This window comes from Xiphias gladius, chromosome 12, assembly GCF_016859285.1.
Source record: "Xiphias gladius isolate SHS-SW01 ecotype Sanya breed wild chromosome 12, ASM1685928v1, whole genome shotgun sequence".
Classification (NCBI taxonomy): domain Eukaryota; kingdom Metazoa; phylum Chordata; class Actinopteri; order Istiophoriformes; family Xiphiidae; genus Xiphias; species Xiphias gladius.
Window position 1 is genome coordinate 8,060,789 of NC_053411.1, and position 27,484 is coordinate 8,088,272.

Here is a 27,484-nt window from a genome sequence, read left to right on the forward strand (position 1 = left end):
TATCTTGTCTAACTTGTTAGACTTTTGGAGTAGGGGTAGTTAGTTTTGTGTGTGTGTGTGTGTGTGTGTGTGTGTGTGTGTGTGTGTGTGTGTGTGTGTGTGTGTGTGTGCGTGCGTGTGCCTGTGAGCATGTCTGTGCATGCACACGTGAACTACTTTTACAGTGCCAGTGTGTTCGTGCTTATGGGGTTCTCCTGGCTTAAACACTCTTATCTCCTTCAGTGCTCCCTTCCTCCTGCAGCATTTGATCCGTATTGTGGCCAACACGGGAGACTTAAATTTGCATTTAACGGCCAGCTGTAATTAGAGTTTTAACCTGCTATGTTGTCTCTTCACCTGGTGCACACACAGGCTGTGATGCATTCAATTAATAATTTAATGCAACGCAAGTAGGCTTAGTTATTGCAAACATGGCCAGATTTTGGCAAGGCAGCATGAAATGTGGGCAAGCTTTTAAATACTATCTGCAGGAAAGCCCTGATTAATGTTTGGATATGTGGATATCTGAGAGAACGTGTGTGGGCATGCATGTGTGTCTCGTTAAGGAATAGTTTGAAATTATGGAAAATATGATTATTCGCTTTCTTGCCCAAAGTTCAATGATAAGATTGATGCCACTCTAATGTTTATCTGTTAAAATTAAAATATGAAGCCAAGGCCAGGACACGGTTAGCTTAGCCCAGCATAAAGTCTGGAAACAACAAGCCTGGCTCTTACCTCTGACTGAAGGTAAGAAAATTCACCCAGCGGCCCCTCTAAAGCTCTCTAATTAACACGTGTTCTATCTTGTTTGTTTATTACTTACAAAAACCAAAGTGTAAAATAGACAAATTGTGGTTTTACCTGGGTTTATGTGCCAGACTAGTCCCTGGTCTAACGCAACTTCACTTTTACTTTGGTTGTTGTCAGGATTAAACAAATGTGTTATATTGTCGTACAACATGCTAATTAGTGAGATTTAGAGGTGCAGTTTGGGAGATTTTCTTTTTTTTACCTTTGGTCCCAGCCAATCTAGCCGTTTTCCCCCTGTTTACAATTTCTGTGCTAAGCTAAGCTGAGACATGACACGTGGTATCGGCCTTTTCATCTGACGCTCAGCAAGAAAGCAAATAATTGTATTTCCCAAAATGTCAAATTATTCCTCGACAGTCAAATAATTAAATTCATTTACTAGCATACTAAAGTGGGCTATTGACTCTTAACTTCGCATTTATCACACATACCTGATCTTGAAATAATACCTATCAATGATCAAATGTACGCTATTAAACTAAATATCACCTGGATTTATCTTTTCTCTGTTTCTGTCTTCCTATCTCTCTTTCGTCTACTGTCCCCTCAGAATTTGCTGACTCTGGTGAGTTACTCCTCTAATTTCTGTATCCCCCACCCCGCAAAAAAATCTGTTTGTTCTCATTCCAACAGCCTGGAGGCAATTTCTCTTGCCCGACGTGTCCCCTATGTATACATTTCCCAAGTGCCGCTGTGCTGTATGTCAACTCTGTATTGTCCATCCCTGCAGACTCCTTCAAATATCTCATTCTCTTCTGTGGCTGTATTCTCCCTGGACACCCTCTGTGACCATTTCTGCATTGTTTTCCCCATTGTCCCTAATCCTCTCTCTCCTCTTATTAACTGCTTTTAGTTCCAGCTTTGTGTTGCTCCCCTCTGTGGGACAGGTGGAGGCCCAGACTGAGTGGTTTGGGTTTTCCTGTTAACACTGTCCTTTTAACTCCGTGTTTTTGAGAATTCTGGAAGGTGTTTTACACTGCAGATATTGAGCTAGGAAGGAGATGGAGTATCATGTCGTAATTCTCTCGACTTGCCAGCGTTGTGCTTAGTCCTTGAACTGATGTACTGCTGTTTTCCCAGCCCTCTTCACATGCCCTCCGTTAGGACGTAGAGTCAGTAAGAGCTGGAAAGTGCAATTAATGGCAGTAAATAATGGGAGTAAAATTTGTTTCCCTCTACAGCCTTTTATAATTAACTGTTCCAACCAAACTGTTATCAATTTTAGTATTCACATGCTCCTTGAGAGATACAGTAATAACAACTTTCCTGTTCTTGTTATTGTGAATGTCCTTCCGTTTAATAATACACCTTTAATCCTGCATGTTTTTTTCGTTAAAGTAATAGTCTGGTACAGTTAGTTCCAGGCACAAGTGCCCGCATCTCTTTTTCCATCAGTGTGGAGCTACAAACAATATCACTTAGGAGTGGCATCAAATATTGAACTCCAAAGAGAGATGCGGAGGGAGAGGGGCAGAGTGGCTCTCACTCCACTGTCTGAGCCCTCGGTGGATGACTGAAACAAGCCTCCCAAAACAGCACTCAGAATTCAGGCTGTGTGCATGCCTTTGGCTCAAGCCCCCTCAATAAGATTTCTCACCCCGAGATCTGAGCGCTGTGGTGAATCTGTGCAGTTGACCTCAGTATACACAAAAATGAACACCTGTATATGACCACAGAACATTTAGTCGTGGTAAATTAATGAAACACAATAATAAAGACAAAATGAATAATTGGCCTTGTTATTTATATACATTTCAAATACAAAAATAATCTCCTCTTGTTTTTACATAACATCACTTCTGTGTGATGATTGTAGTGCAGTGCTATAAATATGGTGGCACAGACCAGCTATCTCATCAGCTGCTTCGATGCAGATCATTATCTCACTGAGATATACTGGAAAGATCAGTCACAGTACCAGTCTGGCCTTGAACATCTTTGTTGATGTTACGTCATTTTTATTGAGCAGATGTTGTACGCAAGTCCACCACGGGCTGAACAGTAAGAGGACAAAGTCATTTGTGTAAACCTTAATACACCCATGTGGGCAGACAATGCGATTATTGGGTAAACTGATGAGGCAATAGAGGCTGTGACCCACTGGTTTCATTGGAAGTTCTGATGCAGACATGGAAGGAAATAACCCAAGGGTAGCAAAAGGGGTTTATTAGTGGACATCATCTGTGAGGTCTTCTCATACAGTATAAATAAGCAGATGAAGAAACAAAAAAGTGAAAGTAAGCCTACATTATATCAGGGTGTGAACCATCTATCCTATGACTTTCCATTAATTCAATAGCTATTAAGTGCGAGGAGTAAATCTATTAATCCAGCCAGCACCACCGCCACCACCAGCAGTCCTGTCTGTGCGGTGACCGAGGGCCCCATTGATCACACGGTTCAATAAAGCACTCACTGTCACTGTGACCTCCAATCCCTTTTGCAACGGAAATACATTTTCCATTTATGCAGATATATTGACATTTCAGCTGTAGGTTTTTCTTAATTTGTGTAAATCAAACATAACACCAACACAGCTGACATAGGCATATGTTCGAAATAGCGGCACCTTCATGTATATTGAAAAATGTAATAGATATTATACTGTATTTGCAATGTGATCAGACATTAATGAGCTCCTGTTTCATATACTGTGAAAGTACGATTATTTTTTCATATGTTTACAATGTGATTAATAAAAAAAGGTGATATACAGTCATTTTGTTGCATATTCTTGAAGGAAACTATGTCTTACGAAATATTCTGTATATGGGATTCCTTCTTTTTTTTAAGGCATAATTCAACAGTGTGGGAAATACGCTCATTCGCTTTTTTGCCAAGAGTTAGAGGCAAAGATCAATACAACTGTCATATCTGCACGCTAAATACGACTACAACAAGCAGTCAGTGAGCTTAGCTTAGCATAAAACCTGGAAACAGGGGAACCTGCTAGCCTAGCTCTGCTAAGGTAACAAAATCCACCTACCAGCACCTCTGAAGCTCACAAATTAACACGTTACGTCTTGTCATCACATTGAGGTCTCCACACAATCAGCTGAGAAGTCACTGCCCCCGCCCAAGAAATAGTCTGGCACATGAACCCCCATAAAATCAGAAATTGTGGTTTTAGGACATAAACAACGTGCTAGAGGTGCTGGTAGGACCTTTACCTTCAGACAGAGCCAGGCTAACTGTTCTCCCTTGTTTCCAGTCGTTGTGCTAAGCTAAGCTAGCTGGCTGCTTCCAACTTTATTTTAAAGGGACACACAATAATTGAGAGTGGTATCGATCTTCACATTTAACTCTGAGCAGGAAAGGGAATGAGCGTATTTCTCAAAATCTCAAACTATTCCTTTAATATATTTTACTGTGCATAAGGACCCTTCCTTTCCCCCCTTAACTTTGTTTTGATAGATAATAGCACCTCCAGTATGTTATCTAACTGTGACCAGCCAACGACAACCCATCATCCCTTTTAACCATACTCATTCACCAACACACACCCACAAACGCACACGTGACGCCCCCTCCCATGCCCTCCGAGCCACCCTGTGCCAGTTGGGTGAAAGATCAATGTTAAAAGCCTTTTTTGCCTCAGCACAGACTGTGAATTTCTCTGACACCCCAACCCCCAGCAGACAGAGCAGGGACGCGCACACTTGCACACACACACACACACACACACACGCGACTCAGAGGTTTAGAGGTCACAGCACAAGGACAAGAGGGCCCCCGGTAAACGACAACAAGCCTCCCTCTCGCTGTGATTGCACAGAGGGCAAACAGACGACTATGAGGGTGGTGATTGTGTTGTGGGTTAATTGCCCTCGGAGTAGCGTGAGCTAGAGGCCGGCCCCACAGTGATAGTGCACTTCAAAAACCTAAATCGCCTCATTATATGGGATTGAGGCACTTGTCTGGGAGTGCAGCAGATGAGCAAGACACTCTGCAATGAGATGGGATGTGTTTTCATCTCATTAGATTGTGTTTTCAGGGGTGCCAAGTCTCGCATTTGGCACGAGATTCGCACCATAATCCTCTCACATGTGAGTGGAGTGGTTGCCCACTGTTGGGCAGAGTTGGATATTAGTGAGTTCATGTGGGCTTCTGGGGGCATATACAGTATTGTACTGTATTGTACGCCTACCACATGCGCGAAGCTAAAAATCCCTTGCTTGAGAAGACGGCGTCCCAAATTACAAAAGGTAATTTGCTTAACCTTCATTTAAACTGGAAGGGAGCACAGAGTCACATGAAAAATAACGTAGCACAATAACATAGCAGCTGAGAGGCAGAAAGGGGAGAGTTGGCCAGTTAAATTTTTCATAACATGGGTTTTGAATGTGGTGTTTGGTATGAAGGCAGGGTTAAAATTAAGTTAGTCTTATAAATTAGGTCAAGCCCAGTCTCTGCCTACTGTGGCACAAAAACTCAGTTTTACCAAGTACTCCATCATCAAGATTGTCCATCTTGATGATTTCTTCTGATGGCTGTTGGAAACTGGGAAGCTTACCCAGAATGGATTTTAAGATGAAAAGGTACATATCATTCTGCCTCCTCATTGTCCGTGAGGTGCATCCACTTAGCACGAATTACAGGTATGAGTTCGTGATCCAGCCAGGGTGAAATGTGTGTGGTTTTACCACCCTGCCCAGTAGAGCTAAGTGAACTAAAGTCAAGCAAATAGTGTGGGATTTACTGGCTCAAGTTTTGACTTGACATTTCTACAATACACAGAACATTCTGTCAACCATTTTTATAGGGACTACTTCTTTGGTTGAAAAGTAGTTCTGAAGAAAACTGATCACGGTGAGGTCTGGATTATCTAGAGTAAGGGGGCTTGAAAAAGGTGGTTCCATTTTTTTTTCATTGGTTTCAAAACAAAATTTCCACCACCTCCATTGTTTTGAGGTAGAAGCAGAAATCTCAGAGCCAGATATCTCAAAACCTGGGCAAATAAAACCCATGCTTTCTGCATAGCAAGGTAGAACTAAGGGAGAAAACAGTTTGCTTGGATTAAGTGACCCTTTTGAAGTGGGCACTATATTTTGCACCTGTGAAATATTGATAATGTACAAATGAGACTTTATTTCACCAGTACCTGGGCAGAAAATTGGACAGAGCGATGCTAAAAACAGAATCCTCCTGTTGAAACAGGGCAGAAGAGCCCCAAGCTGTGAGCTTCTTTTCCAGGAGGAAGTGCAGTGTGGGAGGTAGAGCCTTGTTGTCCGGTGTCTTCTGTTCTGGTGCTTCACGTTCAGCTGTTGCTGCAGGTTTGAATTCCCGGTTAATTCACCATCAGATGTGCTGACCATCTATTTACCGTAGCACACAGAAGTGCTACAGTAAGGGAATCCAATTAATTGTCCGGGTGTCATTGTGGAGATAAAACGCTGAATCATCAAGCCTTTGAATAAGCTTGCGTGCAGAGGAGAGGAGGACTCATCTTTTTGTTGCATGTTGACCCAGTAAATTTTCTTCTGACTTTCCTGTTCTGTTGGTTTTTAATATTTCATTGTATGAACCTCATTATTTCTTATAGTGGTATATTGACTGCCCCTTCCCCCTCCCCTTTTCTTGCAAATCTTCTCTACTAGCCTTAGCCTGTGCCATTGGCAGGCTCTTTATCAGACTGAATAACTGTGAGCCTATAATGTGTTACATTTGTAATTCAATCCTTGCTGCTTTGCACCTATGCAGTGATGATGCGGAGAGACTTTGTCTTTCTGTATGTCACCTTGTGCCTGTGTGAGTGTCTGTACAGTATGTGATGTAGAACCAGCAGACCTGTCTTGTTCTGTCATGTTCACTCTTTTCCTTTTCTCTGTGTGTTCGTTGCCTTACCCTTGTCTTTTGCTGTGATGTTGTAGAGCTTGGGACTTATGGGAAACTAAAATATTATCACTCAATGACTGAGGAAGGTAAGCCTGAAAGTTTTCACTACTTGATTCTTTGAGTCAGCTTCTGTCATTCCTCTTGGTATTTTTTCTCCATCTCTTTCATGAACCAGCACCCCCGCCCCATTTTCTTTGTTTGCTTGTGACATACAGTTCGCACAATTTCTACCTTTTAAGTTCGACAACCTCTCTGAGATTTCACTGGCATAAGTGCAAATCATGGTAGCCATGCCATTTTTTGAAATTTACTTTTTACATTCATTTTTATTTTTTGGTTTATTTTTTTTTATGCCTGGAGAATATGAACATACATATTATGTGTTACTGTGTGTAGTGAATTTATAGGTTTTATTCTATTTATTAAGAAGGTATTTTAAGGAATCTAGAAAAGTACAGTCATATTTTGCTTATGTTTTATCTTTGGATTCTTCGTCAAATTTTAAGACATTCACTATCATGCAGGCTGGTAAAACCACACACAAACACACATGCAAATGCAAAGCATACCATCCCTGACCCACGCTCTCTCACTCTGAGAAAACACAAGGCACAAGGTTTTCTTTTTTCCGTTTTTTCCTCCTCCTTTCTTTGGCCCTGTTACCCATCTGTGTTGCTGAGAAACACATCATCCATGCCTCAGCGCTCACTTGGCGGTTCCACTTGCACCAGCAGCGGGTGCACTCATGTAAGACTTCCGTTGCGGAATTTGGCAAACTGGAGTGACTCATCCGCCCCGCGCTTGTGTAACAGGCAGAGCTGACAGGGAAAATGAGCAGCATTGTAAGATGGCTGGGGCACAGCCGGACTTGGTTATTCTTTTGGAGTCTGCAGTTGCTTCATTCATTCATGGACTTCCCAGGAATTTTTTTATTCATACTGCACAGACTGAAGACAGCCATTTTATCAAGAAATTCAATCGGAATTCCTTTTTAATCTTTGAACAGAAGCACTCTTTTCTTTTCTTTGTGCTCACGTTGATATGCATTAATCAGTGGTGAACTTTGTGGTTTGCCTGTACAACCAAAGCATAGTGAAATTTCAAACCATACCCTACGAAGGCAAAGCGCAGTGGGCAAGCTACACATTTGGTCAAAAGTGAGTTAAGACCTAAATCTATCTTTCTGACATCAGTTCCACTCCGAAAATATTATGCCATAGAAATGTATAATTTCTGTAACAACAGAAATTTGCAGTAGCTACAAATCGGAGCTTAAAGTTGCTGCCCAGGCTTCAGTAACTAGACTCTGAAATTTTGCAAATTTAGTTTATTATTCCACATAACAAAATGAGGTAGTAGCTACTAAATCCAGGCACAATGCAGAAAAAATACCAGCTAAACTGCTAAAGCTAACTATCAGAGCAGCTTACATCTCAGCTTTTGACTGTAGTGGAATCCATGTGATTTGGTGTGGTTAAACAAACCTTTAAATCACATTTCTAAATGTATTAAATTGTAAATTTATTGACTATATTGATTTAAACTATGAGTTTTACTGCATTTCCAAAAGCAGAAATCAGTATCTCTATTATTTTTTATTTTTTTTAACAATTAGCCTACACAGATAAAAAAATGAAGGTATCTTGACCTTTCTATCTGTTATGTAGTTTGTTGGCCAACTTTAAGCCCTTTTTTTTTAACTTTGCTGCTTCTGTGGTTACTGTGTTCTGTCTTTGTGGGCCTTTGCAGAAATAAACGTGGGTTTCTTCCACATTAAAAACATTTCCTTTGAATACCTACAACAGAAAGCCCAACCCTGCTACTTGTATACCTAAATCTCACACCCACATTTTTTAACAAGCGAACACACCCAAATGCATACTCACTATCATACACAACCAACTGAAAGTGACCACCCAAGGTGAGTGATGGCAAGGCAGTGGAATGTGTGATGCCCTCTTGTGAAAATGTACAGTATATGTGTGTGTGTGTGTCTTTGTGTGCATGTGTGTATCTGAAAAAGAGAGGGAGGTGGGGAAGGGCTGTGCATTGCCAAACCACGAAAAGTCAAAGGGAGAGAAAGATGGTGTTTGCCCAAGATAGAGGTGGGAGAAAAACACAAGTGATGGAGAAATGTAGAGTGAGTTAGAGGAGACGTGAGGACGGCTGGTAGTGACTTGGGGTGGTTAATGATTTTGCCAGAAGGTCAGAGACAGTGTTGACATGGCTGGGTGGAGTACGTATTGACGCGTCACTGTGTCAAGCACTGACAAATCAGCCGTGCCCTCTTAAAATGAGAAAAAAGAAAAAATCTTTCAAATTGATTTGAAACTGATTGGGACTAGACAGCGCGACGCATGTAGAGGCTGACACGCACAGGAAGTGAAATTATAGATGCATGACGGTAACACAGTTAATGACTCACAACAGGTGTACATACACCAACAGAACTTGATAGATGAGTCCGAATCTCTTGGGACACAGTTTGGCATCGCATGAAAACACTCACAAAAGTTACAACTGCTGAATATGCCCAGCCTGCATAGCCATCAAATATTAAAATCTAACTTGGATCACGTGGGAACCTCAAAAACCAGCACTACATGATTTTGGTGTTTTGAATCATATTTCTCGTCGCAGTACTGTGTTGTTTTTTCTCTTCTTTTTTTTTTTTTTTTTTTTTTTTTTATGTGTCATTCGGGGATTTCAGGCTGCGGGGATTTCATGGAAAGTCATTGTTCCACAGGCCGGCAACCAGTCATCGCTAGTCATTACAACATGGGCAGAAATGCCTTGCGTGAGCCGTTATTTACAATGTCAAAAGGGCACGCCGCTTATGTAAGCCACAAGGTCGTGTTGGTCAATTGATGACTGGTTTCAATTCAGTCTACTGCGTCACAGCATCAACTGTCCTGTTTGACTAAAGTTATGGAAACTTTTAATATTATCAGCAAACATACAGTATATGTGATTTTTTTTTTTTCGTTAAAATTCTCCAACTAGGAGATGAGTCTTACATGTTACAGCATTTTTGTTTTCCTGAGGCTTTGCACATGGCTAACGCACCTAGCTTCACATGAAGCTGACAAAGTGACAAGCTACAATAATGATTAAATATATGAATTCATCTATCATTTAACGGTATTAATTTGTGTATAACTTTTTTATATGCTGTCCCCAGCTAAACCATTGAGTGCATTATTTCCCCACTACCCTCTGGCATCTCTTGTGAGTTTTTGATCTGAGAATTGAACAAGACCAGGAGTGTATCTGATTTCCAGAAGGCAGATCTCTTCACAAGAGATTCTCTCCGTGCTGGCTTTGCCTCCACAAAGGACCGGGACATTGCAGGATCATCAAAATATGATATGCTATGTCATACTGACTGTTGATTTTTGTTGGAATGGCAGTTTTGTATAAGCCACCGCCCTGCTTGTACTGTGCTTTTGAAATGTGACCCATCTGGGGTCAAAGGTCTGACTCTGACTGGGATGAGGACAAGAGGCTTTGAAGATGCTGCGGCGTGCCGCGCTCTGTTCCATGTTTAACCACTGCGGCGATTCTTTTGCAGGTAAATTTCGAGAGAAGGCATCCATCCTTCACAAGATCGCAAAAAAGAAATGCCAAGTGGAGGACAGTGAGAAGGCCAATGGAGTAGCAAGCCGCTCAGGTAAAAAGGTCGTAGCTACAATAGTGTTCCTTAGATGTTAAGGGAATAGTTTGGCATTTTGGAAAATATACTTATTTGCTTTCTTCCTGGGAGTTAGATGAGAAGGTTAATACCTCTCTTGTATCTGCACGCTAAATATCAAGCTACCACCAGCAGACGGTTCGCTTAGCGTAGAACAAAGACTGGAGACAATGGCAAACAGCCAGCCCAGATGTGTCCAAGGGTAACAAAATTCAGCAGCACCTCTAAAGCTCACTAACTAACACGTTATATCTCATTTGTTTAATCCCTAGAAAAAGCGAAATGTTAAAACACAACGCTGGGTGGTTTTTGTGCATGTTAAACAAGAAAAAGAAAAAGTTTACAGTTTCAAGTCAAGCCAATTCATTCATATATTCCAAAATGTTAAACTATTCCTTTAAATAAATATAAGATTATTATAAACAAAGATCAGTTTGGTCTCGTTAAAACTTCATGACTAGACATTACCTGGCTTAATATTCCTCATATTAGTCATTCGGATTGTCCACTGAAATAGTTAATGAGCATCAGATTGGATGTTAAACAAGCATGACATTATCAAGAACTGGCAAATTGATTGCAAGTGTTGTCTGCAAGCAGTATTTAAATCAATCACAGGCACAGCCAAGAGATATTTCTGTGTGTTTTTCACTTCAAAGAGCACTGGACCAAATGATAAATAGAAGGCCAGAGGAAGCGCTTTCATGGCCACTATGTCGTGAGAGCAGCAGAATCAAAGCGAGACATAGATGTTTATCAACAAGGCAAAATTATGCTAACAGCACCGCATTAACATATTACCATCTTAATCAAAATGCATGACTGGTCATTGAGGCCTCACAAATCTTAAATTTAGTCTGTGGTGTCTATAGTAGAAGGAGATTTACTATCAGAAGGGTTTAGTTTATTAAGCATGTGATTAGGTTGTATCTATACTATCACAGCATCTGAGCAAAAGAGTGAGGTCATGTGTTGGACGATAGTGGTATCAAGTTGCATTATCTGTCTGAGAATCTCTCTAATTGTGTCACAACCACACTTGGATTAAGTCAATTTCCACAGCAATTATAGTTTTATCATCTGATTACATGGCTTTGGGCTCTTTGTGTTTTAATAAGGGCTGTTAAGTAAGTCTGGCCTCAAATGCAATGGCTTCATATCAGCCACCAGGAAATGGTGAGGGAGAGGGATGATGGTAACAGCCTCAGAGGGATGCTTTAATAAACAACACTTTTGTTACAAAAGAAAAAAAACAACAACACATTCTTATTTAGATTTACACCACTGTCATAACTTTTACACCTTAATACAAAATGGAAATGTTAATGGAACAGACTTGATGTGAATGCAAAACTCAAAATATGCACTCAGTAAATACTGACCTGGAGTTGTAATACTGTCATTCAAAGTCATTGACAGATGGAATATAGAAACACCCTTCTTCAGGTGCTGATCCGCAGAATTTGGAAGCGCTGGATGCCAAATTATTATATTAGGGTTATTAAAACAGAAGCTCTGGCTCTGAACTTGCTTATCACGCACCAGATGAGAGCATCATTCTTGTTTAAATGGCCTAAGGAAGGTATAATATACCTTGGCACCACTATAGCAGAAGATTTAGATAAATTGTATAAGGCAATTTATAACAAATCGATTTATAAAATATCTGCTGATCTTAAGAGATGGGCTGTTCCACCCCTCTCTCTCTCAGGCAGAACAGAGAATAGTAAGATGATTGTCCTGCCAAGGCTGCTATTTCTTTTTCAGACTTTGCCCCTCATACCGCCCAAAAAAATATCTTTACACGTTTAGATCACCTTATCTCCAGGAGGGGGGGCTCGCTCACCTCAGGCACGACTGGCTGGCTTATCCAATCTCAGTCAGGGTGGATACCATGTGACTCGAGATTGAGAAGTCAGTTTGTACTCAAACGTCTCTCTCCAATGCTCCATCCACTGAGGACAAAGCCCTAGAAGAGACCCTGGGTAGATGATCAAAAACTACTCTTAGAGCATGGAGAGAGGTCTCCTTAGGGATGTCATCTGGAAGATTTTATACCCCTAAAGCTAGATGTGGGATATGAAAGATGGAGACAGTTAAACCTTAGTTTTGTCCAGCAGTTTATTGAAGATCATGAATTAAAACCATTTAAACAGTTAGCTGAGGAATTTAAGCTACCAAGATCAGATTTTTGTTTTAGATATCTTCAGAAAAGAAGTTTTCTGCTCCGACATCCAAATTGGAATCGCCTTAAAAATTCTGACTCCCCTATTGAACAATGTTTGATAAAGATTCTAGAGAGAAGGAACACAAAGAGACCAGTATCCATACCAGTATCTATATACAGCATTATCTACTATGAAACAAGAAAACACCCTCAATATTAAACAAAAATGGGAAAGGGAGCTGGAAACTCTCTCTGAAAACTACTGGAGGGAGATCTTTGACTCACTCGCCAAAATATTTGGCCTTCATCTACCCAGGGGCCCATTATTGGCCATCGCCTGGGCCATCCCGGAAGTGGTGATGAGCAGAACAAAGACATACTTCCTGCGTATACTTCTTGTAGCAGCCAAAGAAGCAATAACACTGAACTGGCTTTAAAAAGACCCCCCCAAGTTAGCAGTTAAAGGAGTTTACACAATGCAGAAAGTAACTTTGAGACTGAGGCAGCAGAACACACAATTCACAGACAGATGGTCACCTTGGCTAGAAGTGATGGAGTAGGCACGGAGCTTGGCACGCCTGGGATTCTCTGGCACCTCATCAATTTATACGGTGGAGAGTTTATTGGTAATGTGGCACCGAGGGTAATTGCTGCGGCTAAAATCAGTGATATGAGCTCAGTATTATTTTAGGTGTGTGCGTGTGTGTGTGTGTGTTTTTATAGTTGTCTTAATTCTTTTCCCATCTATCAAGTAACTAATGGGCCTATTGCAAGTTGTAAATTGTACTTCTAATTAGTAGAACCTAAAAGAAAAATGATGTAATAACTAGAATATAAGTTTGTTGCCCAATGAACGCAGGACTTGGAAAAAAAAAAAAAGTCATTGAAATCAGCCAAATCATGATGACACAGACTGAATGAGGTTTTTTGTGAAACCAGCCAATGAACTGTTGCAGAAACAATTAGTCAATTAATCAATAATATAAAGTATTTTGAGACAATATATGCCCAAAGGGTAAAAGGGTTAATTATGCTGACTCACATTGCTGAGATGCTGTCTCCCACCTCTATCATCTAAACGCTTTCCACTTTAATTATCCTTCGAACATCCCACAGATAAGAACCTTCCAAACAGCTCCAGTGTGGAAGTGGAAGTGACACCACCCATGAATGGAACGGCAGGGCAAGAGGGGGAGACGGTAAGAGAGAACAGTACACACACACACACACACAACAGAGTAAGAAACTGCAGTGTACTACCAAACTCCATTGTTTCTTCTGCCCAAAATATCCCCTAGCCAACTAACTGGGTCATGTAATGAAAAGGCAACAAAACTTAGAGAGTGATATCAAAGTCAGGGAGACATTTATGAATGTTTTATGCCTCTCATCTGTGTCTTTGTTCCACCTCGAGTGTGATTGATGCAAAGGTTGCACAGACTATGCACAGGTCACTACTGCTGATCATTTCCGAGCACGCTCTCGGGCGAGTCCCTCCATCTTCAGCCAGACCTGCCAAAGACCGGCCTCCTCCCACTGGGTTCTGTAATCACACTCCTCACTCACCCGCTGCTCCCCGCCGCTGGGCGCTCGAAACGCGCACACTCGCACACATGCCTCAACACGAAGACACACAGTCGCTGTCGTACGGCCGAGCACAGAGAGTCTCGGAACGGAACCTGCAGCAGTTGTGCTGGCACGAGCCGTGACGGTGGGACGCAGCGACCCGCCAGGCCAGCAGACGGTCCTGGGGCATGAGGGCAGCGATTCAAAGTGGCGCGCTGAGAGTGAATCCGGCAGAAGGGACAGGCCGTGCCGGTCACTCTCACTCGTTACATTGCCATGACCAAGAGCTAACCCAAGGCAAACTGGACCCTGCTGCCCTGTTTCCACAGCCTGAAAAGCCGTATTTTCCTCTTGGTCTTATCAATCACTGAGGGCACAAAATGCACTTTGAAAAAATACAACAGAAGACAACTCGCGTAACTTGTGTTCTTTCTAAACTGCCGGAGCTATACTTGTGCCATCATAATGCGTGTGTGCTTTGCTTCTCGTGAATCCGCTGTGCACACCATTTGAATCCAGCGTGTGAATGGCGGACTCCGCCACTGACAGAGCAGGCTACTATACAAAGAGGTAACTAAAGCGTGTAAATACATTTAAAGGTTATAGCAGAATAAATGCCAGCCATAAATAGTAGCGAAATTGGGTTTGATGTGATGAAAATCTTAAGGAGCACAACTTTAAAAGAGTGATTGTCTTCAGTTGAATAGTTGGGATGCACAAACAAGGTCTCATTTTTCTTACAAATCTGTTCCGCAGTTTTAGTATTTGAAATGATTTTCGTTGCACACAATGGTCTTTGACTCTGAGTTAGAGGCACCACATTTTTATAGTAGTAATTTTTATCAAGGCCTAAAACTAATTCCATAGGCCGTTCTCTGCGTTCATCTGATGCAGTTTACAATCACTCAGTTCAAGCTACTAACCCACGATATTATTATGTGCTTTTTTACTTTCAAATGATCTTGTGTTGCAGGGATTTGTAAAGGCTTTGCAAATAAACTGTACTGTGGCCAGTAGCTTTTCATACAAAAGGTCTCCACAATACTACAGGGACAGATTTTTAATTTTGCATGATCCTCCTTTGAATTGAAGCCCAGTCTATGAATAACACTTTTCTAGTATACTGTGCTGTTGGAACCAAAAATTCTTAAAAGAACAAGATCTCGCTGCAACTAAAAATACCATGGACACCGTAGCACTTTGACATACAGCATTCCTCCTAGGTAAGATAGAGCAGTCTATAGATACAGTAGTCTATAAATACAAACTCGTGTGGACGCATATAGGAGGAATCTCAGAATAGGCTGCACAAGAAACAGCTAAAGATGAGCCCTGATTCGCAACATGACCATGTGCATATTGATCTATTCCATTGCACCAAGTTGTTTTCAGATTGATCTCTCACTCTTGGGTTAATAATAGTCTTTACTGATAAAGCTGTCATCACTCCCCTGAAGATGAAAATGTTTGCGTCTGTAAAAAAAAAAAACGAAGGCAAGGCAGCCTCCCTCAGACAATTTTTAGACTCGCTTCCAAACGAACTATGGAGGTGAAGGTGGAAAACCTGACAGATGAAATATAGAAACACCTATTTCGGGTGGTGATTCACAGAATTCGCAAGAGCTGGACAATTATTGGCATGCCTAATTCTCACATGCTGCTTTTTTTTAGTGGTCTGTCCTACAGTGCACCTGTCTGCATCAGCCAGGAAGTAGCTGGAAACTGCTCACACCTTCGCATGCCGCCAGAGGCCCCATCATACTAATTGTTCAGTTCCTCCCGGATGCCTTGGCAACCAAGACTGGGGAATAAGGGGATAGATAAGGTCGAATTAAAATCTGCAGCAGACTCCTAGCACAGTTTCCCAGATGTCTTTTTCTGTTGTTAAAACCCTTGAGAGCCCAGGCGACAGAAATGATCATATATCATCATATTTCCCAAAACAGCAGAAATGATAGGGTTTATTTTTAATAAAAGAAAATAGTGGAACATGTATATATTTAGTACACGTTCATGTAGTTCTAATTTTATAATGCCTTTTTCTTCTTAAGTGAATGATGAGCACTTTCACTCTATGACTCACAGCAAATTGCCTTTCTGTAAAAACATGTTGTGGATTTTCTACTTTCAGCGCAGATCTTGAATGAGTGTGTAAAGTTCCTGTAATCGTCTCTTTAAATGGCGTACTGGGAAACTAAAGGAAATCATACCATACAGGATCTTATGACTCATCCTACCTACTCTATCACAACTAAAACCATTTGAAAAAAACATTGTGTGTATCATGTGTTTCTTTTGCTTTTCTTTTGCTAAATTGTATGAGAATTTCAAAACCAGCTGAAGCCTCCGTGTCAAAGAAAAAAAAAATCCTTATGGCAGATACTGATATTCACACCATGTCAGCTGTTACACTAGTGCATCTGCAAAAAGTTGTGTTCCAAAAAGATGAAACCGTCATGTCAAAAATGTGACACTGCTGTCAGAAACATAGTCAAACTGTTGAGTGTAGTTTGTGAAGAAAAGGATGAAAATCAAGTACATGTTGGATCGTGAAGCGAATGAAACAACACAGAACACGTAGATTAAAGGATCTGTCTTTTCACGGTGTGCATTCTGGAGCACTGCTTTCTATCTCAAATCGCACCTGTGCTGTGTGATTAGCATAAGCACATTGAGAAAGAGTATTGGACAAGACCTTCCTGACAGATAGCTGCTTTCGTAATGCCTCAGATTTGCAGCTGTGCTTATAGGCAATTTTTTTTTTTTCCTTGTTTTTTTTAACCATTTACCAATTGTCGCTTTGCTGCCTCGCACCGGGTGCCAAGCGCGAACGCTTCCCTCCGGGAAGAAAAAAAATTGCAAATGTCACACCTCCCCTCGCAGCTCTGCGGTGCCTGGTAAAAGTCAGTGCCTTTAAGCTCGGTGTTGGCAGTGTTGCCAACAGAGGCACCACAGGGCAGGAAAGGCCCCCAAGGGGCTGGCATTTGGGAACCAAGTCAGGGAAGGGAGCACCAGCTCTGTGGGGTACTTTAGCAGAGAAAGCCAGTAGAGCTAATCACAACTAGACAAATGACAGACTCGTGGCGTGCGGTGTCATCCACAAACACCTGGACTCACCTGCATGCAGGCGACATATCCATAAGAGCGGCAGGGCGAACTGTAAAACTGAAAAATACAATGCAGCTCCTCCTGCTAGAACATAAGAAGAAGCTTTTCTTAATGTTAATCTCTGGCAAACACTGCAGCCAGTAGATTGTGACACCAACGGAAACCTCTCATAACGTCACATCTTAGAAAAGCGGTGGCTTTGTTTCAGAGTTGACCTTCACAAAGGCTCAGGTTTTTGGTTTTCGGCCTTTTTCACAGACAACAATGCAGCCATCTGGATATGGAGAGGAGGGGAAATCAGGATGCTGAGCATAAGTGATGCAAGCGCTACCTTTTGTTTGGCAGCTCTGATTACCAAGGTTACCAGGCAGTACTCAACAGCGGTAGCTGTCACAGCAGGATAAGCTCCATACGATTCGTGCAGTAGCTATCTTTAAAGATTTCTGCCTCCCTCTCTGGGCATGCTTATCTGATATGATTGAAGCTGTTAAGACTTAAATGATTTTCATGATAACATGATTATTTACCGAGCAACATCTGTTATCAACATCTGTCCTACTGTTTGTTTTTCTTCCCACTGTATGTCTTTTGTCCCGTTTTGCTGCTTGTTTTTTTTTTTTTTTACACTTCACTAACGCCATCCTCAAAAGGGCAAGAGACAAATTCTAGGCCAACAGTGTGTTTTGCTTAGATCTGCATGTGTGAACCTGTTCTCTGCAGGTCCCCACGGCTCTTTAGCATCCTGTATAATTGGATACAAAGGGACCCAAGACATCTTTCCACTCTCAGAGGGCTTTGGTGTATCATTAAAGTTTACAATTACCAGAATGCTTAATAGAGAATCTGCTTTTGCATGCGTTGGCACAAAAGCCTAACAGGTAAATGAAAAGATAATTTAGTTGTTTCTTTTTGTCTTTCCCCATCAGATGGTGGCAGCTTATTTGATGCTGATCTGCAGAGAAGTGACAGTCTTTGGCTCACTTGGCATTCCAGTGGCAGGTCAAATCAGATCCCGGGGGGGGTCTGCCCGTGCAGCCAGCATCAGCAGTCAGTAGTGATGAGCCCCTGATGACTGGAGAGGCAGAGCCCCTCAGGCTCGATGCAATCTCCCAAATCACAGTCATCAGACTGCTCAGTCTTGAAGTCACTGCAGAGCAAAGGCACGTGCACATCTAGGTCCTGCCATCAATTTCTGCAGACCTCTGCTGCCTTCGCCCTCTCGAAGTGCTTGTGTAGCACGAGTACTGCCTGACTCTGTGGATAGCTGCTATGGAGAGGTGTATGCCATTGAGACAAGCTTTCCTGCTAAAGAGACACTTGGATTGTCATGAATTTTTTCAGACAATTCTTGTACATGCAAAAAGCATGACTCAGCTCAGTGGTGTTCAGTGCTATGCATCATATAGCCTGATATTTATTCCCATGTGGTAAATTAAATTATGTGGACACCTGAACGTGACACCCTTATATGACACCTCCAAACCGAAAAGAAACAAAAGTACTTGTTTTAAGGGGTACTGTCCATTCTGATAAATGCTTTGTAAGCTTTACCAACTTTCCTTCTTTTTTTCCCTTTGGTGTCTCCTCTCAGGCTGAGGATGAGGAGGAAGAGGACCAGCCTCTGAGCCTGTCCTGGCCCGAATCCAACCGCAAGCGCTTCACCTACCTCTTCATCATGCCCGTCGTCCTCCCCCTGTGGCTAACGCTGCCTGACGTCAGGAAACCGGTGTGTGTTGTGTGTAGGACGGACAGATAGAGACACATTAAAACCGAAGCAAAACATTGACCCAACATCCTCGGTTTTATCCGGATAGGTGTGCATTTGCTGCTAAATTGACTGTTCCTTTTTGTTTCTCCTTGTCTTTCAGTCGGCAAAGAAGTTCTTCCCCATCACCTTCTTGGGTGCCATCTGCTGGATTGCAGGCTTCTCATACCTAATGGTGTGGTGGGCTCACCAGGTACAAAGTTCTCAAAGACCGACTTACTTCTTAGCACGTGGCATTATAAAAGTAATTGAATGTTGTGGGACCGCTGTCATGATCAAACAATAATAATAGTATTCTCATATAAGCATAATCCTCATGAAAAAACAAAGGCACGATGCAGCCATCTTTTCTCCCAATTTCCTATCCTTGACATTCAAAATGAAACCATATTCTATAATCTACCCGCTCATAAATAATTACAACTGTCTTATTCTAGACAGGGAGATTGTCAGAGCTAGAGTTTTGTCACCTCCATCAGCTCCCAAGCATCACAAGAAAATTAAAAATAGCTGGAACAAAAGATTAGGTTTTATTTACCCCAAAGCTTAGTTTCCTTTTTTTTTTTTCTTCTTTTTTGCAGGTTGGAGAGACCATTGGGATTACAGAAGAGATTATGGGCCTGACTATATTAGCAGCTGGAACCTCCATCCCTGACCTCATCACCAGTGTTATTGTGGCACGCAAGGGGCTGGGTGATATGGCTGTATCCAGCTCCGTAGGCTCCAACATCTTCGACATTACTGTTGGGTACGCAATCTGAGCATTATTTGAGTCCTTGCAGGGCCTTGCTGTGTTTAAGGCCATATTTTTGATCTGTATTTTCGAGGTTACTGAGACAGAGCGATCCCTTTTACTGGGTCTATACTCAGGTCTATTCTGAGAACAAATCCAGCATCATGTGTACAGGCTACATGGTTGTAGATCAACAATGTAAGAACTATTTGGTAATATTATGATCATGAATCCTAGGAACGCTTACATTTACATGGATGGATAAATATGTTGTACATGATCTGGCGAAATAGTGCTTTAATTATATATCCTACAGTAACTGTATTTACTTAATTCTGTTTCATTTTCGATATACAAGCATAGCTACAGCGTGACCCACACAACTATAAATCCTGCTTACATTAATGCAGCAAGGTGAGAAATTAAACCATTGTAGATCAGCAAAAACAGGATCCTCACTTGCTGCCAAGCTGCTCTTTAATTTGGTTTTGTCCGACCAACAGATTTATTGTGGTCACATTGCATGTCATATTATCTGCATATTACGTTATGCTCTGCTGAGTGTGAGCAACCAACATAAAAAAGTCTTCACGAGAAAAAATATGTTGCCTTACAAACTTGCTCCATATTTGCATCTTTTTAACCGAGAAGTTTGGACCCGATAACATTTGAAATGTTGACAAGTATATGTTGAGTCTTATTACATGAAGTTTATATTGCTAAATGAGTGGGGTAATGTAATGTAATGTTGTCCAAAACACAACAATGTCTCGTCCTACAGTACCTACAATGCTTTTTGGGACTTTTAGCAGCTCATCTAGTGGGTTTGTGAAAAGGTCCTGCCGTAACCCGAAAGAACAGCATGTAACGTGTTTGTGTATTTGCAGACTGCCATTCCCCTGGCTCCTCTGGTCCCTGTTCAGCGGCCTGAGACCGGTGCAAGTCAGCTCCAACGGCCTCTTCTGTGCCATCGTGCTCCTCTTTCTCATGCTCCTCTTCGTCATCATCTCCATCGCCGCCTGCAAGTGGCGCATGAGCAAGCTGCTCGGCTTCCTCATGTTCATGCTGTATTTCGTCTTCCTAGTGGTCAGCGTCATGCTGGAGGACAAGGCCATTAACTGTCCGGTGTCCGTCTGAGGACCTTTGAGTACCTACTTACTCTCCCTCGTCACCACCACTACAACCATCCTGATCATCTGCCATCACTCTCACCTGACCTTTGTGATCCTTTACCCAAGGAATATAAGAGAAAGTGGACGAAAGAATAATATAAAAAATATGAAAAAAATATCGAATCTACCGATATTTACAGTTAAGCAGGTGGTGGTGCGGAGCAGTCAAACCACCAAGGGCACAAGACTTTGCCTTGGCTGGTTAAGCGTAGGCCTAACCTGAGTGGATTTTTATTTATTATTATTATTATTTAATTGGCAGGTGTGGGGAGTTATAGGTGTATCAGCCAAAATAATTATGCATGCCATTAGTGTCACTAGAGGAGCTGAAATCAAGACTACGCCTGGTCGGTTGAGGAGAATGACCTCCTGTGAACTGTGGAGGAAAGGAAAAACTAAAGATACACTGAATAGAAACTCTTAATAAAAAATGCAGTGACTGAGCTGACATTGTGAGCACATTTGAACTAGTTCTACGGCCTAAGATGCTGTCAACTAGAGAGAAGAGGAATTTGTGGATGGGGAAATGGCAGACGTGTTCCAAACGCGTTTCCCATCTCTTGGTGATGAGCGAAAAGATGCTCCTGTGGGCTTTGCAACTGAGCAACGAGGGATTGCTGTTTTTGAGAGACTCTTGCTGGGCAGACAAAATTTTTTTGTTATTAATTCTTTTTTGTTTTTGTTTTTGTTTTTTTTATAAATCTGCGCTCAGTCTGAGTGAAGGGTTTAAGCTTACCCTCTTCCCTGCTAGATGTCATTTTACACCACTGAATGTCTCTTCAGAGGATTCTTCTTTTTTTTTTTTTAATTTTTGGATTACTTTTTATAAAATATATAGAGGTAGCATTAGATGTACTGTAGCAGTATTAGTAGGTGTAGAGTCCTCTTGACAATCTGCTCCTCTTTTTCTTTTTTTTTTTCTTTTGCTACTGAACCCACGTTCTGATCGTACAGACGTTTTCATGCTTCACACGCACAGACTGATAAAGGCAAGGGGAAAAAAAAAAGCCCAACTAAAGTTTAGCCTCTCAAAATATATGCTAGCCCTCAGTATGTTTCACTGGTGGGGAAAAAAAGGCATGAGTAATTTAGGCTCATTACAGTTCCATAAGCAAGTCAATGTCAAAATAATACATTTGAAAAGAACTTCACAGTGTTTAAGCGTCATGGTTGATTTAGATTAGTCAATGTGTAGTGCTTTGTTCACAGTAGAACTGGGCCCAACTCACCTGCTAGTCAAGCTCCTGGGGTAGTAGTTTCAAGGAGTCAACTGCATGTAAAAAAAAAAAAAAAAAAAAGACACTTGAAGGTGGATAATACCAATCAACGTTTAAGAAGTTGTATACCAAAATGTATACTTTTTCAAACATGTTTCATAACTTCTTAATGCAAACCAGTGTTCAGTCTCTATGTAGAAAATGTCAACATGTATGGTCAATGATATTTATCAAACTTGTGCAATTTCTTTTCTAATCAAGGGTGCTTTTGTGTGCATGTGTACAAACTGCATTTGAAGTCATCACACAATGACCATTCCTTAAATTTACCTATGAATAGAGGTTATACTACCAGTATTTTGCAACTAACTGCAAAAAAAATATACACCAATGTCGTGTTTTATACTGGAAATAGAAATCATAATCACAATCTCTCTTTAAGCTACATAGAATGTGGAAACCACAGATTTAACAGCAATATACGGCATGTGTCACCGTTGAGAGTTGCATCCCCCGTGCGTTTGTCCCCCGCAGTCCTTCCTGTCCAACGTGGTCCGACCCCCGCAAGAAAAAGTGAGCGACCATTTCTCCTAACACTGACCTACAGCCCCCTTTCCTGTTAGAGCTGGCCAGAAAACACCCGCTTTACCTCAACACAGCCACTGTACAGCAGCTTAGTAGGAATTAACTGTAAAATAATAGTAAATAGATTCTCTGAATGTGTGAGGAAAAATGCATGCGAGGAATTTGGGCTGGTTACCCACTGACTGTACAGCTGAGCTTATCCAACTATATATGTTCACTTTTATGCATCCATTCAGAGAGCAACACCAAGAACTCATTGGTTTTACTTTGTAAATATAAACTCCTGTTTTTTTTTTTTTTCAGTAACCAAATGGTTCAAACATGTATTTAATTCACTTTGATTCATTTTCTTTTTTGCTTGAGTGGATGGAAAGAGATTGATACTGTATGCTAGTGGCCCTTTGTATCATGGTATTACTGAGCAAAACACAACACGAGCATTTATTTTTAGACTACTCAACATCTGATTAGCATACATTAAACTGTAAATGTGCCTGTTCAGTTTCTAGGGAGAAAACGAGGGCTTTAAATACCGTGATTCCTCCTCGGATTCAACAAATGTAGGACTTGGAAATGCCGGCCCCGTGTTTATCTGACATTTGATACAAGTTGGAAAAGCACAGGAAAAGCGAAACGATGATACCTGCATAAACTAAACTCATATGTTCAACTGTTATGTATAGCGTGCTCTCATATTGTACACAGTATTTCCTTGAACACGTCCACCACCAAGAATCGAAGATTCAATCTAAGGCATCTACGATGACTCATGTACTCTGTGAAATTCTCCGGTGCACATTTGCCACTGAATTCTTTTTTCAGAGCGCCCACACACACACACACACACACACATACACACACACCCACTCCTTAACGCGATCAGATCGCACCTCTAGTTTCTACTTGCCACTGTCTTCAAAGGAATAGTTTGACACTTGGGGAAATACTCTAATCCACTTTCATGCTGAAAGTTAGATGAGAAGATCCCACTTATGTTGGAAGGGTAAACATGAAGCTAGCTGGTTAGCTCGGCTTAGCTCAAAAACTGGAAACAGGAAGAAACGGCTGGCCTAGCTGTGTCCGAAGGTAACAAAATTTGCTAACCACAACCTCTGAAGCTCACAAATTAACTTATGTTTTGTTTGTTTATTACTTACAAAAAAAAAAAAATGTGAAAGCATCAAGTGTGGCTCTACATTGGGTTACGTGTGAGCTAAGAAAGCCAAACTAGCTGTTTCCCCGTTTCCAGTCTTTCGGCTAAGGCAAGCTACTCGTTTGCTGGCGGTAGCTTCATATTCACCATGCAGACATGACAGTGGTATCGATCTCTTTGTCTGAATCTTGGCAAGAAAGTGAGCGTGTTTCCCAAAATGCCCAACTATTGCTTTAACAGGTTAAGACTTGGTTTGCTTGAGTTTGGTTGACCTTCCACTGCAACGGTCACACGTGCATACTGTACTTGTGCACTTCCAACTTAAACCTCTCCTAGCAAGACGACAGTTTTTTTTTTTCTGTCTCCAAATTTCCCATGAAGTTCTTGTGTGAGGGCATGAATGGCAAGGATAAAAAACAATAAAATAGATAAAACCGGTCTAGCACGTGAGCTTGGCATTGATTGTGGTTTCCAGGGTAAGCGACCGTGAAAGTTGACCACTAATGAACATTCTTGCACTGTAAATGTTTTATTTTCTTGGTGTTAATGTAAGATTTATTTAAGGTGTACATATATACAGATACAAATTAACCATATAATCTATATGTGTAAAAGAAATATGTCTCTTTATGTAAAAACACAAAGTATATAATAAAACAAATAAAGACGATAATTCAAATATGCAACAATGTGTTTAATGGTTTCACGTTACTATCACTATTCATACATTTGTGAATTTGTATCTTTTTAACTTTTTGGTAAATTTAACCCCCTTATTTAGTATTTCTAAATAATAAATGGTTTATGACGCACCACAGTGAAGTTTCCAGCAAATATAATACGTTTTTATTAAGTGTCTATTCATGTATCTATCAACAACTATAACTCATCATTTATTCATGTGTGCAAATGTATATCCTTAGGTATAATTTCAAATAAGTATGAAAATTTCACACATGGAACAATTTTCTGCATGTAATTAACATCTTTCGTTGTGTTTGAGCAGCTATAGTTGTTGATAGATACATTAATAAACACTTAAAAGTCACTGTATCCGTGTCCAACTATATTGCAGTGTTTTATAAACCATCTATTAAGGGTACACGGCCTACTTACAAATGCTAAATGGATGTTGCAAAAAAATAACCTCCGGGCGATGTCATCCGGGTTATCTCAGCTCGAGACTTGAATTTTTTAACAGACATCCTGCATCACAAACCTAAAAATAAGGGTTTGAAAGAGGCACACATATAGTCTCTGCATCTGCTGCATCTCTTTAAATTTGACTCAGGTACTGCAGCATTTCATGGTATAGTATATCAGTCTTATTGCCAGTGATGAGACAGAAAGGTTCATTCCTGCAGTACATAGGCCCACGCATACAGCACCCAAACTCACCTGGGATGATTTTTAGCATCTTTTAAATGCATAAGAAATCGGTGTAAACAGTGCCAAGTCATGGCAAAATCACAGGATACACACTTGGCCAATTCCCGAGTAAGCTTTTGTTCTCTTTGCATGTTCCATTAGAGAGACTCTGGCAGATGTTCAATGAAATGCACCCCATTGTTTGTCAAACTACAGCCTTCTTTGATTTCGCCACTGTTTGCTGCCTTCAAGTCCCATGGGGAATTTTAGTCAAAATCAAGTCAACTTTGTATGAATTACTTTACTGGGAGGCTTTTCCTGAACACAGCTGCAATGAAAAAAAAACCAACGTGATTTTCAGCATCATTTTTGAAAAGAAGTGGTTTCAGTGATGATGTCTAATAGCAATCAGCTCTTTAAACCAGAAGGAATACATCCTCCACATTGTGTTTCATCTCCGTACGAGGGCAGTGATTTGCTCTATGTTCACTTCTCATGTGGCGCCTTCCTGCGTGTATGAAGATGAGTAGTGGAATAGGGCGCCCTCTTGAGATCAAACTCTGATACTTCAATGTGACTAAGAGCAATAATGAAGCAATCATCACTGTAATGCAGTCCCGATGGCCCGCCCACCAAAATTTGTCGTCAGCAGTTTCTTCTCTTTCAAAGTTTTCCACCGAATTAGTTTTGTCATTCCAAAACAAAAGTAATTATCTCACGGTTTTCCACGTGACTCTAAATTTAACTGGAAATATGTACAACATGAGTCAGACTTCTACCTCCTGTAGATGTACCACCATGATGTTCTTTCCCTGATTGATGTTCAGTAACCAGTTTTGTTTTGTTTCTTACAACAAGGATAATGGCAGATTAATGTTGAGAGAGAGGTAGAGAAGGGGTTTTCCAAGTTAGAGTGGATACCAGAGGCCTGCTGTGTTTGTGTGACCGAACATTGAGTCAGCAGATATTAGGATTTGCAACAACAAGAGCTTTTTCATCTCCAAGTTCATCTTTCACAACACAGACACCCAAGGGGAAGCTGGGGGCAACAGTGAAAAGGGAGCACAGACATGGGGCCCTGCATGGCTTGGAGGCTGACCTGGGACACAAATGATTGGTTGGTAAATGATTGGTTCAAAAAAAAAAAAAAATGGGGGTGCAATCTGACACTGAAAACCAGAGGGATTAGCAGCATGTTTGTGAGTTCGCATGGGGCTGGATACCTGAACATGACAAGACGTGCATGAAATTATGCAAGGCAACGTTAATGAAACTGTCATGATGGTAACCATGCCGAAATATGATGAGCTGTGTTTGTGATAAACTCCGGGGGATTTATTAGCACGATTTTTCCTGCCAACTATAAACATACTATATATATGTAAATTTCCTGATAGTGTTTTGTTTTTATTTTATGTTTCCCACAACAACTTTTTTTTCCTGCACACTCTAATCACTGCATAATCAATTTAGAATAGTGAACAAAATACATCTCCCCCACAAAGTTTACATTCACACGTTTCCAGAGCAACCAGTTTGTTGCCATGTTCTTTGAGGACTTTCCAGACTCTCTAAAATTATCCATAACACTTTATCTGATCTTTCCTCAGAAGTGTGTTCAAGCCTTCCAGGTATTCTTAGACTTTTCGTGGTAACCGTGACCGCTTTCCTGCCCCTTTCACTGGAAACTGATTCTGCGTGTCTCCATCCACTGCTAAAGGCTGCAGTGAGTCAAGCTGAATCCTAACTAGTGTTAATTGACACTTAGACACTTACATACTTCCAGTTTGGATGTGTATTCCCCCAGTGAGGAGTGTTTTCTAAATTCTGGATAACTTTTCCTTTTTCCTGGATGGAAAAGACACTTTAGTTTGGAAGACATAATAATACAGTAAGTCTGATGTATTCATGTAAAGAACGGCTCTTTTTTATCATGCCATGACAGAGACAGTTAATAATAAATTCAGTGAAATTGTAAAATATATTTTCCCATTTTAAAACTTTGAACAAGGCTCAGCGTGTCGCCAAATAACCATTTGCACTTCAAAGATAGGCCCCAATACAAAACATGAAGATAAAATTAATGGCCAGATTAAGGATTTTTAAGATAAATTGATGACAGATCTTAAAAGAAAATATAAAGATAAAATAAAAATATATATTTACACTTTAAAACTAGAACCAGAAACGAAAGGACATTCATTTAGCTCCTTGACTTGAGGTAGAAATAGGTTCATGGTTATGAATTGCAGATATCAGCAACTCCATTTAAGTGAATATGAACATCAAACTAAATGTCAAAAGATTGTTAAAATGGGATGAAATAACCAAC

General features: G+C 40.9%; 1 protein-coding gene across 2 annotated transcripts in view; it reads left to right on the plus strand.

Annotated features, from left to right (window-relative positions):
• The window catches only part of LOC120797431 (sodium/potassium/calcium exchanger 2-like), a 46,003-nt gene extending 25,052 nt beyond the window's left edge, over nucleotides 1-20,951 (plus strand). For both annotated transcript variants that reach the window (XM_040141101.1, XM_040141102.1), the window contains 6 exons: nucleotides 10,199-10,297; nucleotides 13,602-13,684; nucleotides 18,751-18,885; nucleotides 19,028-19,117; nucleotides 19,506-19,672; nucleotides 20,545-20,951. In XM_040141101.1, coding sequence (XP_039997035.1) covers nucleotides 10,199-10,297; nucleotides 13,602-13,684; nucleotides 18,751-18,885; nucleotides 19,028-19,117; nucleotides 19,506-19,672; nucleotides 20,545-20,794 — 824 coding nt within the window. In that variant the 3' untranslated portion in view covers nucleotides 20,795-20,951. The remainder of the gene's footprint in view (nucleotides 1-10,198; nucleotides 10,298-13,601; nucleotides 13,685-18,750; nucleotides 18,886-19,027; nucleotides 19,118-19,505; nucleotides 19,673-20,544) is intronic.
• Nucleotides 20,952-27,484: the final 6,533 nt, after the last annotated feature.